The following is an 18,221-nucleotide window of genomic DNA, read 5'->3' as shown; positions in this document are numbered from 1 at the left end:
CTGGGCAAAAGAAAGAAGGGTACATTCAAATATTAAGAGTTTTGCTTCTGGGTACCTCCTATAGAATATCAGCAGGCGCAAATGAACGGTGTTGGAAGAGATGAGAAATACTCACAGGCCACATCTTTCATCAGAACAGGGTTTGAGGCATCGCTCGGTGGACCAATGCCCGCTCTGTTCTCCGCACTGACACGAAACTCATAGGTGTTTCCTTCTTGGAGCCCAGTCACTTTGCACCTGAGGTCAGAAACTGGAGTCTTTGTGGCTCTCACCCATCTCAAGCCTTTCTTCTCCCTCCTTTCAACATGATAACCCGTGATCTCACTGCCACCGTCATCAGTCGGTCTCTTCCAGCTTACAGTGGCAGTGTTCTTCGTGACATTTGATATCTCTGGTTTTCCAGGAGGGCCCGGGGGACCTACAAAAAAGAGGCAGATTGGTGGTAAGTTCCCAATTTACTGAACTTGAACGTTTTCACGGTGGTCACTACCGCAGCTACCGCGTGCACTACATACCAAATCTGTCTACCATCTTGACGGGTTCAGACTGAACAGGTTCTCCTTTGCCGTACTGGTTTACCGCCGACACGCGGAAAAGGTATTCGTTTCCTTGGATGAGTTTGGTTACCACATGCCTGCAGGCCTGAATATCTTCAGAAACCACTGTCCACAAAAGCCGGCTGGTTTCTCTCTTTTCAAGAACGTAAGCCTTAATTGGTGATCCGCCATCTTCCAAGGGAGGTGTCCATGTGAGTGTTGCTTTCTCAGCAGAAATGTTACTGATTTCAATGGGACCTGGGGGACCAGGTACATCAAGGACCGATACCCTCACGTGTTCCTCCTTTGTGCCAAAAGGGTTTGTGGCAGTGATGGTGTATTCACCAGCATCCTTTCTTGTGGCGTACTTGACTGTCAGCATGGATGATGTTGGGGTTGAAGTTATTTGGGCAATATCCGATGGTCTGATATCTTTTCCCGCCTTGGACCAGCTTGACTTTGGAAGGGGTTTTCCAAGAATGCTAATGGCACTTAAAACAATGGTGTCCCCTGCTTTAACTGTCAGCCCATCTTTGATTGTGGGATCAAGGACAATGGTGGGTGCCTCTGCAGAGGGGAGAAAGAATAAACTCATCAGCAAATGGAGGAGGTTTCATTTCTGCCTTTTAACTGGAACAGATGCCAGTGTCACCTACCGTACTCATCCTTGCAAATGACAGTTCCTGTGCTCTCTGATGGAGCGCTGATAGCACCTGCTGTGTTCTTTGCTCGGATTCTGAACTCGTATTTTCCACCTTCGACAAGGTCAGTTACAGTGAAGGCACAGTCTGGAACATTAATGTGGTTGGCCTTCATCCAAGACTTGGACGGCAGATCCCTCTTCTCTACTATGTACCCTGTTAATTTATGGCCACCGTCATATTTGGGTTCTGTCCAGATGAGAGTCACTGAATTCCTTGTTACACTAATAACCTCAGGTTTTCCAGGAGGATCTAAAACAGAGAAGGAAACCCATCAAACAAACCGCCAATGCTTGCCTCCTGGAGCACAGCCCCCCCTAGGCTTCTCTTTCTTAATGGCTTACCAATTGGATCAAGGGCTACAACTGGCTCTGAGGGCAGGCTTGGCTTGCCCACTCCTGCTAGATTGATAGCCATAACTCGGAATTCATATTCAAGACCTTCAGTTAATCCGGTCACTTTGAAATCTTTCATCCTTATAGGAGTCTTGTTAGCTCTCTTCCATAGAAGGCTGTTTCTTTCCTTGAATTCGATATGATACCCTACAAATGATCATGAATATATCAATTCAGATAGGTATTATACAGATTGTTTTAAAACACACACACACACTTTACCCAAGTTATTCCTTTGCATATATATTGAAAAGATGACCTTTCTTTGTTATCTATACTTTTATCATCTAGGTATGGTGCCAGTTTTTCTTCTTGCACTATACATAGTTATTACCTTTCTTTTGAAAAACACTAGATAGTTACTTTGGTTATGAACTGTTGCATTGGGGGAGGTTTCAATTAAATTAAACGTTAATTGTATATATGGAAAATGCATTACTAGATATGAAGATAATTATATGAACAAGGTATTTCTGACGAACGTTGATAAAAAGCTAAAGGAAAACTGTAAATTAAGTACCTGTAATTGGTGAGCCACCAGTCTTTTTAGGATCGGTCCATGTTAGAGACACTGAATCATGTCTGACATCCACAATATTGGGAGGTGGTGGAGCATCAGGCACATCTATATATAGGAAGAGAAAGGTAGACAAGACAACGTCAGATTAATTAAAAAGAACTCCACAAAGCCATATTTCACTTTATTCTTTAACACACTTACCAAATGGGTGCTTGGCAACGATTGGCTCGGACTTGAGGCCTTCTCCCACACCGTATTTATTTTCAGCACTGACCCTGAAGGTGTACTCCACACCCTCATGCAGTCTAGTGACTCGGAAGGTGGTTTTCTGGACAGCGGAAGCACATGTCACCCACTTGTTGTTCACAGAATCTCTCTTCTCTAGGACATAGTTGGTGATTTCAGAACCTCCGTCGTCCTTCGGAGGACCCCATTTCAGGGTCATGGCTTCTGCTGTGACTTCATCAAATTTGATTGGTCCAGTGGGGATGCCAGGCTTGCCAACAACCTTTATGGAGAGAGTCCCTTCCTTGGTGCCAGCAGTGTTCTTCAGCGTGATTGTGTATTTCCCAGCGTCGGATTTTTGGCAGTCATATACTACAAGAGTCGTATTGACTGCCGTGGACTCGACACTGACTCTGGTGTCAGTTGGTAGAGGATCCTCCCCCTTCTTCCAAGACACGGACGGTGCTGGCTTGCCCTTTATGGGGATCTTCAGGCGGAAGTTGCTGTTTTCTTTAGCCAAGTAGCACAAATCAGGTAGATCCTTTAAGTCAAGATCAGGAGCCACTGTTAAAAAAAAAAAAAGGCGGAGACGGATTATTTGTATTGGAATTATTAGGACTAGACAATCACCTCAGATCAGTTTTAAAAGGTATGCATTTGGTGAGCCAGGCTGTTAGGGCTCCAGCTTATATTTCTGATGACAGGAGAGAGGAGGCGAGGCTGCACAGGGAGACGCTTACCAACGTCATCCTTTGCCACGACGACGATTTCGCTTGGGGTTCCTTCTCCGTTTTCATTTTCAGCGCTCACTCTGAAGGTGTATTCCTTCCCTTCCTTCAGGTCTTTGGCGGAGTACTGTAGGCTCAATGACTTCATAACTCGTTGCCACTTATTTTCTTCTGTCAGGAAATCGACCACGTAGCCAGTAATTCTACTCCCACCATCGCTGCGAGGCTTCTTCCAGCCAATGGTACAGGATGACTTGGTCACGGCCAGCACTTTGAGGTCAACAACAGGTCCCGGGGTTTCTAAAAGAGGAGACACGATGAGTCCAAGGCCCAGATAACCAAGGTGGGCCGGAGTTCAACAGGGTGGGTCACAGTTCTTTGCTCACCTGACGCCTTGACGGCATCCCGTGTCTCACCCGGATCCCCAATGCCGTACTCATTTTCAGCGAACACTCTGAAGTAGTAGGATTTCCCCTCCTCCAAGTTAGAGACTCTGAAGCTTGTCTTTGAGCACTCAGTGGTCACTGTCGACCAGGATTTCCTCTCTGCATCCCGCTTCTCAACTACGTAGTTGATGATGGGGCTCCCACCATCGATAATGGGGGGATCCCAGGTAATGTATGCAGAGTCCTTGGATATTTCCTTAACCGTCACATTGACAGGTGGCCCAGGAGTATCTGAATAGCAAGCAGAGGTTAAGCAAGCAATGAACACATTAAGAAAGCACACAAGCGCTGGTTTCAAACACACGTGCCTCTTTCCTTAGCCCACTTACCGAGCACCTTGACTACAATGGTGTACTCCTTCTTCCCACAGCTGTTCTCCAAGGTCAAGATGTATTTCCCCGCGTCGTACTTGTTCACGTTTTCACAGCGCAGGAAAGTGTCAAAGTCGGTGGACTTTATGTCCAGTCCAATCCGTTCTCTTAGATTGACATTTGGTTTCGACCAAGTGATCTTTGGTGGTGGACGTCCTTTGACGGGCACGTAGAGTCTCATGGTAACTCCAGCACGTAAAATGAGTGTTTTTCTTAACTCGGCATCGAGTTCTCCCTCGGGTGGAACTATTGAACGTGGGGGTGAAGAAAGTCAAAGCCGTAAAATTTCAGCCTCATACGTATTTCTAAAGACTGCCCTATCATTCCTAAAATATGTAAAACCAACTTCTCGATTTTTTTTAAAACATCCTGAACAATTGGATATTCTGTTGATGTTTTCATTTTTCTTGAAAGTATTTTATTTTTATTTTTGAATACGTGTTTATGTTTACATCTGCAGTAATCCATGAGTGCAGAATCCAAGGAAGCCAGAAATAGGCACTGGATTCCGGGGGGGTGAAGTTACAGGCAGTTTTAAGTCACTTGATGTGGGTGCTGGGATCCAAACTCAGATCCTCTAGAAGAACAGTATGCCCTTGTGATCACTGACCTCTCTCTTTGGTCCCCATGATCTTCCTATTTTTCCATGCACTTTTGCCCCAACCAAGTATTCCTTGAAGGGCCTGTCTTCCTCTTCACGTGGACCCTGCATATTTAAGCCTCTGTCTATGCTTGAGAGAATGCTTCCTCCCACCTTGGGTTTTCTGTCTTATATTCAGTGCATATTCCATTCCTGCAAGTGCTCTGGCTTTGTTTGCTATGTCATCATAGGAAGAAAAGTATATAATAGATTAAATGTGCTGCTGAGAGACCTTTTTAAGGTGGGAAGGAGTTCTGGAGATGAAATGAATAGAAGAAAGGGACTATAGGAGTCTTCCAGTTACATACTTAAGAGATGTGTGTGGATGAGTGGATAACAGGCAGGAGGATAATAGATGGGCCATGACTTAAAAAAGAAAAACAACAAAACCGCTTTATTCTTAGAATAAAATTTTTTCTTCTTTTGAAAGCCACCGATTCAGTTTGGCCTGCTAAACATCATGAAGTGCCACCTACCCCTCCTGATCTGGGCTCCTGGAACTTGTAGCTGTGTCTGCACCAGAGCTGATTCTGTCTCTTAAACTATGATGGGCAGAAAGTCTCACCTGTGTCTGCTGGCAGTACTTACTTAGGATGTCCTTGGGGCAGTGCTTGTCTGGTACATCACTCGGGTCACTGTAGCCGATCTTATTCACAGCGTACACGCGGAACTGATACTCAGTGTTTTCCATCAGGCCGGTCACCTCGAAGCGGGTTTTCTGCAGCTTCTCTGGTAAATTGCACCTTACCCAGTGATCAGAATCGGCTCGCTTGGCTTCCACAAGATAACCAATGATGGGGCTGCCTCCATCAAAGGCTGGCTTGCCCCATGATAGGCTCACAGAGCTACGGGTGGTATCGTATACTTTAGGGAAAGCTGGTGGGCCAGGAGGATCTGAGGACAAATGACAACAGAAAGGTATAGTGACAACTTCCATTCTGGCTGTTTAACGCTTACTACAGAGCACGGGACTCTCTCAAGCACACTTACACAGTGGGTCCTGAGCATACACGGCTTTGGATGCATCACTGGGTTTGCCGGGTCCAGCTTTATTTATAGCAGTGACTCGGAATTCATACTCAGTGCCTTCCTGGAGACCTGTTGCTTTTAACGTTCTTTCTATGACAGGTTTTCTGTTGACTTTAGTCCAGTTAACTGCCTGAGTTTCCCGCTTTTCAACCAAGTATCCAGTGATAGGTGAGCCACCGTCATCGGCAGGGGCTTTCCAGCTGACTGTCATGTGATCCTTAGTGACATTGCTAATGACAGGAGGGTCACAGCGTCCAGGTGGGTCTGTAAAAACGGAAGGATACGTTAGTCTCTTAAGCAAAAAGAGTATTTAAGAAAGTAGAGGGCGACCCGCTGGAGAGTGTTCCTACCGTATGGGTTTTTAGCAATCGCTGGCTCAGTGAGGATGGGGTCACCCACTCCGTATTTGTTTTCAGCACAGATACGGAACTGGTATTCATGGCCCTCTATAAGTTTCTCCACGGTGCAGCTGGTGATGGGCACAGTGGCAGAGACCTGAGCCCAGTTAGGCCTGCTCGTTTCCCGCTTGTCAACGATGTAGTTGGTGATTTCTGAGCCTCCGTCCTCGAGAGGAGGTTCCCAAGACAGCATGGCACGATCCGCATACATCTTGTTGATTTTGACAGATGCTGGAGGACCTGGTTTATCTGAAAGAATGGAGAATAAAAATGAACTATTTTTCCAAAAAGGGGAATGAATATGGGCAAGAGATCTAGACGGTGGACTACGTTCTTTATATTATCAGCAACTTCCTATATGACCTAGAAGTCACCTCCCTCCCAATCCTCGGTAGCTAGAATAGTGATCGACCACTCATCCTCTATAAAGACACTCTTCTGCAATGCTATTGATTTTATTCTTAGGACATACTGAGCATCTATAGACTAGGCTGGTTTAGCACTCCCTGAGTAGAGGAGCATGACCTTGAACTCCTGACCCTCCTGCCTCCTCCCAGGTGCTGGGATTTTAGGAGTTCATTAGCATATCCAGCTTGTAAACTTATTGACAGGCTAAGTGAAGCATGGGATTGTAATCACATTCTTTAATTACCTAGTACTTTGAGCTTAATGGTGGCTGATTTGGAACCACTGGCATTTTCGGCAGTAATGGTGTAGTCTCCCGAGTCCTTCCGGTTCACGCTGAACAGCTCCAAGGTGCACAAGTTCCGCTTCATTGCCATCTTTATACCTTCCACTGGTTTTATTGGCGTGCCATCTTTTTTCCAGGAAACTGTTGGCATTGGTTTACCAAACACAGTAGCATCCAAGCAGACGTTAGTTCCAGCTTTCACAGTAAGCAGAGACTTCATTTCAACACTGAGTTCTATCCTGGGAGGAACTGGAAGGAAAGAAGATTGACGGTCTTCATTATGCAAAACTGCATTATGTAATTATTACTGACAACAGCGATAAATCCATCATGAATGAGATTTTCATCTCATTACTAACTATTAACTTTTAATACTTGGGACTGAACCCACTGAGCTACAGCCCTAGTGCTACAACCATTTTTATTTAATAATTCTTATATATATTTATGAGTACAGTATTTTTGCAAAAGTCTGCGTTGTGGAATGATTCAATCAAGCAAACTCATACCAGAGTCCACTCACCTATTCAGTCAGCATTTTTATTGTCTACTCTTTTAGTAATCTTGAGATCTATAACACGTTATTAACTCTGGCACCATGCAGAGTTGCCAGTACTGGTTCTTCCCATCAGACTGAAACTTTAACATTCTCTCCCTCTCATTCTCCCTTTCCTTAGCCCCCGACTTTTAAGATCCATACTTACTACAAAAGTAAAATACGTTTAACAAAGAAATTTGACGATACTGCAAATAGATAGAAGTAAATTCCCGTAATCCCAACACCAGGCTCCCACTCCCAGTTTAATATTTCTTTGTCATCATTCTGTGACTGTGATTAACATCACACACTCCTGAGTTGTGTAACCTGTTTTTTTTTTTGCTTTTTAAGATTCTTCATAAGCATAATTTTTAGTGCGTAATACAAAGTTAACTCCTTGTCATTTATTCTCCCCTTTTCCATTGTATGAATTTAGTATGTTTGTTTGTTTTTAAGTAATTATTATTTCATAAGGAAACATTACTATCATGGATACTGTAAGTGTTTTAATACGCAATAGACTCTTACCATTTTCTGCAAGAATAGTCACTGGGTCGGAAGGCTCAGAAGGCTGGCTAATGTTCACAGCAGTCTTGGCAATCGCTCTAAATTGATATTGAGCATTCTCTTCTAACCCCGTAGCTGTGTACTCTTCCTGGGGAATCTGGTGAGGTGTGGTATTACACCGAACCCACTTATCACCAGGAAGCTTGCAAGCTTCTACAAAATAGCCAATAATTTTGCTGCCTCCGTCGTGCTTTGGACGGGCCCAGATAAGGGAGGCAGAGTTCTTGGTGACGTCAACAACTTCAGGTTTCCCTGGGGGATCTAAAGCAAAAAGAAATATTCTCAACGTTGGTCTCACTAGCAGAAGTGTAAGCCCCTCGCAGCGCCACTCCCGTGTGGTTCAACAGGATAACAATCATGCCAAGTCAGCCATCCATCCAGTATCTACTTTTCAGGGCTTGCTATACATTTACATTTACAGGAGTGCATTTCCCGTGAGAGGTAGAGCCTACTCTAGGATGGAAGTACTAACTTTCAGAAGCAAAGATTTAAATGTGTCTCTCCAGTTCCAAGCAATGGTTACCCACCTACTGGCATCCTTGCGGTTACATATTCCGTTGGTTTGCTAGGTGGGCTGGATCCAGCTTTGTTTAGGGCATAAATTCTGAATGAATATTCTAGACCTTCTACAAGGCCAGCACAAGGATATTCAGTTGACCGGACGACAGTGTCGTTAGCCTTCACCCAGAGTAAACTGTTTCTTTCTTTGCGTTCAATCAGGTAACCAGTGATGGGGCTTCCTCCATCACTGTCTGGTCTGTCCCATGCAACAAATATGCAGTCTTTGTTGACTTTAGTGACTCGAGCATTTTTTGGCTCACTAGGAACATCTGGAGATGAAGACAGGGAAATGTCAGCTTCTGCTTTAAACTAAAAGCCTACAAAGAACAACACACACACACCACCAACACCAGCACTCACCGAACGGGAATTTAGCGAGCATCTTTGGAGATGTGAGAGGCTCTGAAATGCCGAATCTGTTTTCAGCACGGACCCGGAAGATATACTCCTGTCCGGGGATCAGCTTGCCAACCCTGCAGGACGTCTTGGTGACCGAAGCTAGAGCTGTGACCCAATCTCCACGGCTTACATCACACTTCTCTACTATGTAATTGGTGATGCTACTGCCTCCATCCTCAAGAGGGATGTGCCAAGACAGGGAGCAAGCGTCAGCATCGATATCAGAAATGTCAAATGGAGGCTGGGGCGGACCAGGAGCGTCTGCATAAACCAAGAGGAAAGAAACACAGAGTGAGAAAACAAATAGTTAAAAAAAGTAAAGGAACCTTTCTGATCTCCATAATTTAATGGGCACTTGTCTCACGGGTCACCTACCCATGACTGTAACTTTGATTTTCTGAGTGTCTGTCCCCGAGCTATTTTCTGCGGTGAGGCTGTAGTAACCACTGTCTTTCCTGGTGACATCCTTTATGATCAGGACCGAAGAATTGTCCGCTTTATGGATGGCCAGGTGGCTGGATGTGACAACTTCGTCCTCTCCTTTCTTCCATTTACAGATGGGGTTGGGCTTCCCATACACATGGGCTTCGACTCGGAGTTTCTTCCCAGCTTTGATGGTGATCTGCTCGGGCATGAGGATCTTCGGTGGCACTGAAAGCAAAGACAAAACCCATTTCTTGAGCGGGGGGGGGGGGAGGAGGGAGTTTTCTGGATTTCTCGAATTGTGGGTTGTAGGCCACTAGGTATTTCAAATTAATGATTGAATTTATAAGCAATTTTTTAGTAATTGAAAAATTTTCAAAATATAATGATTTATGTCCCAGCTGCTATTTCCCCTCCTTCCTGTCCTCCCAGTCCCTCCCCCAAATCCCTCCTCAGTTCCCACCCCCCAGTCCACTCCTCCTCTCTTTCTGTTTAGGGAAAGGCAAGTCTCCTATGAGGATCAACAGAACATCATATCAAGTTGCAGCAAGACTAAGCACCTCCCCATATGTTAAGGCTGGGTAAGATGACCAAGTATGAGGAGTAAGATCTCAGCCACCTACAAAAAGAGTAGGAGACAGCCCCTCTCCCCACTGTTAGGAGTCCCACAAGAGGGCCAAGCTACCAATATTTTTAAAACTTCTTAGATACAATAGAAAATATCAGATATAGCCTACATAAGGATAGGCTATATCCTGTGTTGTACAAACTCAAGGAGAAATGTCTACAGAAGCCAGTTTTTTATCATAGGGCATAAAGGAAGCAGTGACTACTCAAAAAGGTAAATACAATTGCTTAGTTTAGGAACAACAGAGAAAAGCCAGATAAGAAGAACAGAAACAGCCATACACAGAACATGAAGGCAAACGACTCACATAGCTGCTCTTTGGCTTCGTAGACGCCCTCGGCTTCTCTTGGCAGGCTGACGCCGACAGCATTCCTCGCTGCAACTCGGAACTTGTATTTCTTTCCTTCCTTTAGGCCGGTGACAATGAGGCTGAGGTCTTTGACCACCGAGTACTCTGTCCAGCGATCTGCAGGCTGGTCTTCCTCTCTGTAACTAATGATGTAGCCATCAATTTTAGCACCCCCATCACGCAGGGGAGGTAACCAGGCCAGCGTAGCACTGTTCTTTGTCATTTCTGTTACTTCAAGTTTTCTTGGAGGATCCGGCTCACCTAGGGAAAGAACATAATTTAGAAAATTAGGTAACTTTATAAACCCCATTGTTCATGTATGTAAGGGTTTCAGTATGACTTTTGTACCAAAGTTTATGGGATACGTGGTTCAACATCTTGATAATAAAGTGTTATGTAAAGCAAGGGATACACGTTTTATCCAAGAGAGATGTTTACTGCACTATTAGGGTCTCACAAATCAAGTTCCTTCTGGCAGATTATAATCCTAATGATCTATTGACTGTGATCAGCAGATTATAATCATATTGACCTCTTGGCCTTGAGAAACTAGAGGGCTGGAGTCAAAAGGGGAAAGAAATGGGATTGCTTACTGAGAGGATCTGATGCAAGCACAGGTTTGGGGACATCTGTTGGGACCCCGGGGCCGTATTCATTGACAGCAGTTACTCGGAAGTAATATTCATTCCCGGGAACAAGGTTGGTGACATTGAAGCTTGTCTTCTTCACTTCGGGTGTAACTGTTGACCATGTTTTTCTTTCTGCCTCACGCTTCTCCACAATGTAATGTGTCACTTGGCTCCCGCCGTCATTTTCAGGAGGGCCCCAGGACACGTGGCAGGATGTTTTCGTGACATCCGAAACTTTTAAATCAGACACAGGTCCAGGAGTATCTGCAAAGGAGCAGTCACAAGTCTCATCAGCATTCCAATTAACTCATTTGTTTTTGGAGCAGGGGAAAAAAAAAGAAAGCTTTTGGCTAACACACCTAGTACTTTGACGTTCACAAAAACGGCTTTTTCTCCTGCTGGGTTCACCAGGGTCAAGGAGTATTTTCCTGAGTCATCACGGGTAGAGTTGGGGATGACAAGGAAGGCCATGGTGTCAACGAGATCGACTTGTCCTTTTCGGACCACATTATCAATCCCCACTTTGCGCCACGTGACTTTGGGGGCGGGGCGTCCTCTCACTATTGCAAACAGCCGAATGGGGCAGCCTGCTCTCACGACGACCAGTTTTCTCATGCTGGCATCCAAGTCGATCTCTGGAGGCTCTGCAGGGGACATTAAAGACGTTAGTGGGCTCAGCAGACATGAGGGAACCCCAGGAGAATAAATGCAGATGGGTATCCACCACTAGAGAGAAGCCTCACCGAGGATTTCTTTAGGTTTGATGGCTTCCTTTAGCTCTGCAGGGCGCCCAATACCGACTTGATTTTGGGCGCACACCCTGAACTCATACTCCTGGTTTTCATCCAAACTGGTGACTGTGAATTCCATGCGAACAAGTTGGGCGGCAGCGTTGCACCTTTTCCAGCCCTCATCGGGTGAGGCGTCCGCTATTTTGGGTCTCATCTCGACAACATATCCAATTATGGGTGCACCTCCATCATAGACTGGTTTTCCCCATCCCAGAGTTATGGAATTTTTGGTTGTATCAACCACTTTGAAATTGGTTGGCGGGCCAGGTGGTTCTGGAAAAAAAATTATATAAAAAAATGTACACATCATCAATTATTACTAGCGATTCTATTCTTTACTCTGTGTTTACTGTATATGTGTGTTCATGTTTTGACAGTGTGTACATATGAGTTCATGCATGTTTAGGCCAGAGGTCAACTCTGGGTGTCCTTGTCTCTTGCACGTCACCTTATTGTTTGATACAGGGCCTCTCACTGAAACTATCACTTACCAATTGGCTCCACCGGTTGGCCAGTGAACTCCAGAGTCTGCCCATCTATGTCCCCCTCTTGGCCCTGGGGTTATAGCTATGTGTTGTTTCACCTGGCTTTGTACAGGAGTGTTGGTGATCTGAACTCAGGCTTGTGTGGTGGGTACTTCACCCACTAAGCCACCTCCCCAGCCTCATGAAACTTTACTGTATAATTTTATGATTAATTTTCAATTTAAACAAGGTCATTTTAACTTCTTAATTCCCAAGACTTCTTTACATTCCTTTCTAAAATTTAGAGTCTACCAGTGCATATTTCTTGGTGATATGGTAAAAGGTCTAATTGGAAAAATATTAGTCAAAATGCTGTTTTTAAAAATATGAAGCAACCTGTTTGTCAGACAATTAATTTTTTGGTCAGATACATAATTTTAAGAATTGGCTTAATATTAGAAAAAAGAGGAGCATCTTACCTATGGGATCTTTTGCCACTACTGGTCTTGAGGGTAAGCTTGGTTCTCCAATGCCAACCTCATTTTCTGCCTTGACACGGAACTGATACTCATGTCCTGGGAGGAGATTCTGCACTTTCAGTCGCCTCTCGGGGATGGCACTCTTGTTGACAGGGACCCAGCGGACGGCGTGTTTTTCTTTTCTCTCCAAATAGTACCCTGTGATAGACTTCCCACCGTCGTATTCGGGGGCATTCCAAACCACAGTCATCTCTTCTTTGCTCACTTTGGTGATTTCCGGAGGATCAGGGCGGCCGGGTCTGTCGTACTTGGTTTTTGCTATGACGGGTTTACTTTCTGTTGGAGGCCCTGTGCCTATTTTGTTTTCTGCACGGACTCTGAAAATATATTCATTTCCTTCTATGAGACGGGTCACCGTAGCACCAGGTGTCAAGACATTAGCGGAATAGGTAGACCACACCATTCTCTTGCTCTCGCACTTTTCCAGGATATAATTTTGGATTTCACAGCCACCATCATCTTCTGGTGGATCCCAGCGGATAGTACACCGATCGCTGGACACATCTGTGATTTTCAGGTTTCTTACAGGTCCAGGCTTATCTAAAACATTGACAGTAGCGTAGGCCACAAAACTGCCGGCTGGATTAGTTGCCGTGACTACATATTTACCACCGTCGCTTCGTTTGGCTTTGGTACAAGAGAATTTCGAGGATTCGGCACTGGTATCAATCTTGACCCTTGGTGATCTTGTAAGATCTGTAGCATCCTTGTCCTTGGTCCAGGCCACTTCTGGGAATGGTTTGCCTCTCACACCTGCCTCGAGTCTAATGGTGTCCCCTGCTTTGACAGTTAGCACCCCGCTTAATTTCAGATCAAGGACTGGCTTCTGTAAGTCTTCCTTCACAACAACTTCCTCTGTCCTTACCCAGTCACTTTCTCCACCCTCGTTCTTAGTTTGCACTCTGAACTCATAAATCTGGTTTTCAACGCACTTGTCAACCATGTAATGGGTTTCCTTAATACTTCCTTTGTGCACTCTTTCCCAGTCAGCAGAGCCCTTCAGCCTTCTCTCGACGTGGTATGACAGATTTGGGCTGCCACCGTCGTAACTAGGCCGTCGCCATTTTAGATAGACAAATGTCTTTCCTTTATCTGCAATGTGAAGGTTTTCTGGCTCTCCTGGCTTGTCAATAGGGTTGATGGCCAGAATTGGAGTCTTTGTTTCAATGGTTGGCCCAACACCTACTTTGTTCTCCGCACAAACACGGAAATAGTATTCGTTGTTGGCCAACAGGTTGGCCTTGATCAGTCTCTTGGTGACATCTGAGGCAACGATTGACCAGCCTTTCTGATTTGGCTTACGATATTCTACTATGAAATTTGTAATTTCCGAGCCACCGTTATCTAGCGGGTTTTCCCAAGAAATTGTGCAGTTTTCCTTGGTGACATTGCTAACCTTCAGATTCTGGCAAGGCCCAGGTCTGTCAAGGACGTTAACAATGGCTGATCCTTGGGCGTGTCCACTGCTGTTCTTAGCAGAGATGATGTACTTGCCGTGGTCGGCTCTGACCGCTTCTTTAATTTGTAACTCCACGCGAGGCAGATCATGAATCAGGTCAACCCGCTTGTCCTTGACCAGGACTTTGCCCTCCTTAGACCAAGTGATGTCTGGCTCAGGTCTGCCTTTGACTCGAGCGAGAATGCGAATCGTCTGACCCACCCGAACGGTGATGACGTCACGGCATGTCACATCAAGCTCTACTTCCGGAGGATGAAGGATGTCTTTTGCAATCACAGACTCTGCCAGTTCTCTTGGCTCTCCCTCACCCACAATATTAGCTGCCCTGATGCGGAATCTGTACTCATTCCCTTCGATCAGTCCGGGTACCCTGTAGGCACACTGCCGGATGAGCTCGTCTTTGTTGATCCTATCCCACTGCGCGGTGCCGGGTTTCTGACACTCTACTACATACCCGAGGATGGGGCTGCCGCCATCACTGAGGGGCTTTGTCCACACCAAGTCCGCAGATTCTTTGCTCTTGTCTTTCAGCTTAGGATTTATGGGTGGCCCTGGTGGTTTAATGGGCCGGCAAGCTTTTATTGGGTCAGAACTTGGTGATGGATTGCTTAGTCCAGCAAGGTTTTCAGCAAAAACTCTAAACTCATATGTATTTCCCTCATAGAGTCCAGTCACCCTGAACTTCAGGTCAGCGATGGGTGTTTTGTTGACTCTCACCCATTTGCCAGTTATTTCTCGCCGCTCTACGTAGTAGCCAGTTATCGGACTGCCGCCATCAGATTTCGGCAGGGTCCAAGACACCGTTGCCTCGTTCTCAGTAATGTCGGTTACCACTGGTTTGCCAGGAGGTGATGGGGGACTGAACTTGTGCTTAGCGACAGTAGGTGTGGAGTCAAGGGGAGGGCCAACGCCCATCTTGTTCTCTGCTTTGACTCTGAAAACATACTCACAGCCCTTTTGGAGATGGGGCACCTTCAGCTTCAGCTTACTGCTTCCTGCAGAGACAACGCCCCATGTGCCTTTCCTAGTATCTTGTTTCTCAACAATGTAATTTATCACTGGGCTCCCTCCGTCATCCTTAGGTGGTTGCCATGAGATAGTCATGTATTCAGGGGTGACATCCAGAATATTAATGGGACCTGTTGGTGGACCGGGGACATCAAGGACAGTAAGATGGACAGCTACTGTTTTGGTACCAGCTGCGTTGGAAACTGTGAGCTGATATTCCCCAGTATCCTTCCTCAAGCAGTTCTTGATGGTCAGCACCGAGGAGAAGCCATCAGTCTCAACTGTGTAGCGATCTTCCGTTTTAATCTCAATTCCATCTGATGTCCACTTTGCAGTAGGGACAGGTACACCTCTTATAATAGCAGGGAATCTCACTGTGGTACCAGCTTTTACAACGAGCCCTTCAATTAACTTCACATCTAATTCCACAGATGGAGCCACTAGAAAGAAATGAAGAGGTCATTAGATTTGAATTTTCACAGTATGAATAATTCAAAGAAGAAATAAAAAAATATGCCAATCCAAAATTTACCTAGTTTCTCTTGACATTCTATTGGGATAGTTGTATCAGGGAGACCAAGACCTATGATATTTTCAGCTTTAACCCGGAATCTATAAGTCTTTCCTTGTTGTAAGCCCGTAACAACACACTCTAAGTTTTTCACAGTCTTGAACTTAATCCAATCCGTGGCACCTTCTTCTTGGTACTCCACCAGATACCCTGTGATTGGAGAGCCACCATCGCGATCTGGTTTATTCCAAACAAGAGAGACCTCAGTCTTATCGACATCGACGTGGTGTAGGTCCTTGGGTGGCCCTGGGGGATCTTTGAAAGAAAAGTTATGATGAACAAACAATTATCTCAAATCTGGTCAAACAAAACTCTATATTCAGAAAAGTAACTCACGGAGAGGATCCAGAGCCTTGATGGGCTTGGGTGTCTCAACGAAAGGACCACGTCCATATTGGTTCTCGGCAGCTACTCGGAAGAGGTACTGGTTGCCTTCGTTCAGATGTTTAGCCATGTGGCTCTTCTTCTTGGATGTGGTTGAAAGAGGGGACCACTGGGCAGTGGCAACATCTTTCCTCTCAACCACATAGTTGGTCACAACAGAACCGCCATCATCCAGTGGTTCTTTCCAAGTAAGGTAACAAGAATCTTTCCTAATTTCACTGACTTCCAGGTCTCTAGGTGGCCCAGGTTTATCTGAAATGTATTAAATAATAGTTAAGTGACAAGAAAAAGGTATTTGAGGTTTTTATTTTTAATGGCATAAGCAGTAAAGTGCGCACCTAAGACCAGTACTTTCACTGAGACAGTTTTTGAACCAGCTGGATTCTCCACAGTTAGGGAATAAATTCCCCCATCTTCGTGGGCAGCATTGCGAATTTCAAGCTTGCTTCCAACTGGAGTAACATCAATTTGTGCTTTTGTCGGAGCCTCTCTGTCTCCTTTTTTCCAGGTTACTTTTGGGAATGGCACACCTTTGATGATGGCACTCAGTCTTAGGGTGTCGCCCACTTTAATGTGCTGTTCTCTTGCCATGTTGGCATCAAGGATCAGCTCAGGAGGTTCTAAAATAAAGAAAAACACCTTCATGTAGGATTCCTTAGTGCATACTATAATAAAGTATCCAGCAGGCACCTACTTCTCACAATTGCAGATCACAGCATCTCACTCACCAAGTCGGTCCTTTACTAGCACTGGTTCAGGAACGTGGGCCGGGTCTGATTCACCAGCCTCGTTGACTGCCAGTACTCTGAACTTATAGGTCTGCCCATCCCTGAGACCACTGACTTTATATTTCGTTTCAGGGCATGACTCAGGAGTGTGATTGGCTCGTCGCCACTCTTCATCTCCCACCTTCTGGTACTCCACAATGTATCCTAGGATCTTGCTCCCACCATCGTGACGTGGTGGCTGCCAAGTTAGATCAACTGAATTACACGTCGTGTCTACTGCTTCAGGATTAATAGGTGGGCTTGGTTTAGCTACATAATCAAAGACAAAAATTTGAAAGAAGTTAAAATATAGCTGAGAAAAGCCAAACTGTATGAAAACTGAATGAATGTTTTAATACTGTACCAATTGGATCTCTAGCAAAGACAGGTTTGGATGGTGGACTTGGGTCTCCAATACCAATTTCATTTTCTGCAGAAACCCGGAACTCATACTGGCATCCTTCTAGAAGATCAGGAACTCTAAACTTAGTGTACGGATGGATAGGCTCTTTGGTAACTCTAACCCATCGTTTAGACATAGTTTCCCTCTTTTCCAGGATGTAGTTTGTGATGGGCTTTCCTCCATCGTTTGGCTTGTTCCAGGTCACTAGTGCAGAGTCTTTGGTGACCTCTGTGACAATTGGCTGCTCAGGTGCATCAGGAACTCCTGTAACAGACATTAGCAAAATGTGTTACAAGTTTCAACCTCCCTATTAACTCTGCCAAGCACTGGGTCCGCCCCCAACCATACTACATACTGAAACGATCTTTGGCTTTCATTGAATCAGACACCAGAGGGTCACTTATTCCATACAGATTTTCAGCATGAATCCGGAAGATATAATCTTTTCCTTCAAGCAGTTTTGGGACTTTGCACGTTGTTTTAGCGCTGGCAGAAGTCACAGGCATCCATATGTCTTTACCCAGCTCCTTCTTCTCAATAATATAATTGGTAATCTCACTTCCTCCATCATCAAGAGGTGGCTTCCAAGAAATAACCATGTATTCTTTGGTGACCTCATCAAAAACGACAGGTCCTACTGGTGGTCCAGGACGGTCTGCAGAAAAAAAAGAAAGAAAATCATAGCACAAAATATTATTATCACTTCTAGAAGGAAAAAGACTCTATTATTGATAAGATAAATAAAACTTACCAACAACGTTGACTTGACAGTAACCTTTCCTGGAGCCTGTACTGTTCTCCACAACTACACAGTATTTTCCAGAATCTGAGCGTTTGGACTTAGTCTTCTCAAGGGCAAGTGTCGTGGGAGTAGTCTTGATGTGGGTGCGGTCATCTTCCAGCACATCAGCCTCATCTTTGAACCAATCAACCTTAGGCTTTGGTTTGCCTGAGTAACGGCCAGTGAGGGCGAAAGCTTCACCAACTCGGACTGTGAGTTTATCTCTGAAGTCCAGGTCAAGTGTTGGGGGAGCTAAAATGTAGAGTTACAGACAAGAGTC

General features: G+C 45.1%; 1 protein-coding gene across 1 annotated transcript in view; it reads right to left on the bottom strand.

Annotated features, from left to right (window-relative positions):
• Window positions 1-18,221, bottom strand: part of LOC121439150 (titin-like) — a 173,443-nt gene that overhangs the window by 16,976 nt on the left and 138,246 nt on the right. Inside the window, exons 166-194 of the mRNA XM_041639653.1 lie at window positions 17,912-18,193; window positions 17,516-17,815; window positions 17,122-17,424; window positions 16,719-17,027; window positions 16,329-16,610; window positions 15,943-16,242; window positions 15,568-15,861; window positions 12,509-15,475; window positions 11,518-11,838; window positions 11,134-11,418; window positions 10,739-11,038; window positions 10,104-10,406; window positions 9,121-9,396; window positions 8,707-9,006; window positions 8,409-8,615; window positions 7,747-8,046; window positions 6,642-6,929; window positions 5,942-6,238; window positions 5,553-5,855; window positions 5,151-5,456; window positions 3,881-4,168; window positions 3,492-3,782; window positions 3,118-3,405; window positions 2,354-2,941; window positions 2,153-2,257; window positions 1,582-1,779; window positions 1,193-1,489; window positions 516-1,103; window positions 116-418 (exon numbers count right to left, since the gene is read on the bottom strand). Of these exons, the coding sequence (XP_041495587.1) occupies window positions 116-418; window positions 516-1,103; window positions 1,193-1,489; window positions 1,582-1,779; window positions 2,153-2,257; window positions 2,354-2,941; window positions 3,118-3,405; window positions 3,492-3,782; window positions 3,881-4,168; window positions 5,151-5,456; window positions 5,553-5,855; window positions 5,942-6,238; window positions 6,642-6,929; window positions 7,747-8,046; window positions 8,409-8,615; window positions 8,707-9,006; window positions 9,121-9,396; window positions 10,104-10,406; window positions 10,739-11,038; window positions 11,134-11,418; window positions 11,518-11,838; window positions 12,509-15,475; window positions 15,568-15,861; window positions 15,943-16,242; window positions 16,329-16,610; window positions 16,719-17,027; window positions 17,122-17,424; window positions 17,516-17,815; window positions 17,912-18,193 (11,469 nt within the window). The remainder of the gene's footprint in view (window positions 1-115; window positions 419-515; window positions 1,104-1,192; window positions 1,490-1,581; window positions 1,780-2,152; window positions 2,258-2,353; window positions 2,942-3,117; window positions 3,406-3,491; window positions 3,783-3,880; window positions 4,169-5,150; window positions 5,457-5,552; window positions 5,856-5,941; window positions 6,239-6,641; window positions 6,930-7,746; window positions 8,047-8,408; window positions 8,616-8,706; window positions 9,007-9,120; window positions 9,397-10,103; window positions 10,407-10,738; window positions 11,039-11,133; window positions 11,419-11,517; window positions 11,839-12,508; window positions 15,476-15,567; window positions 15,862-15,942; window positions 16,243-16,328; window positions 16,611-16,718; window positions 17,028-17,121; window positions 17,425-17,515; window positions 17,816-17,911; window positions 18,194-18,221) is intronic.

Source organism: Microtus oregoni, unplaced genomic scaffold, assembly GCF_018167655.1.
Source record: "Microtus oregoni isolate MIOR12 unplaced genomic scaffold, Mior012 000060F_007, whole genome shotgun sequence".
Taxonomy (NCBI): Eukaryota; Metazoa; Chordata; class Mammalia; order Rodentia; family Cricetidae; genus Microtus; species Microtus oregoni.
Note: the sequence above shows the minus strand (reverse complement) of the source record. Positions and strands in the feature narration are given on the sequence as shown.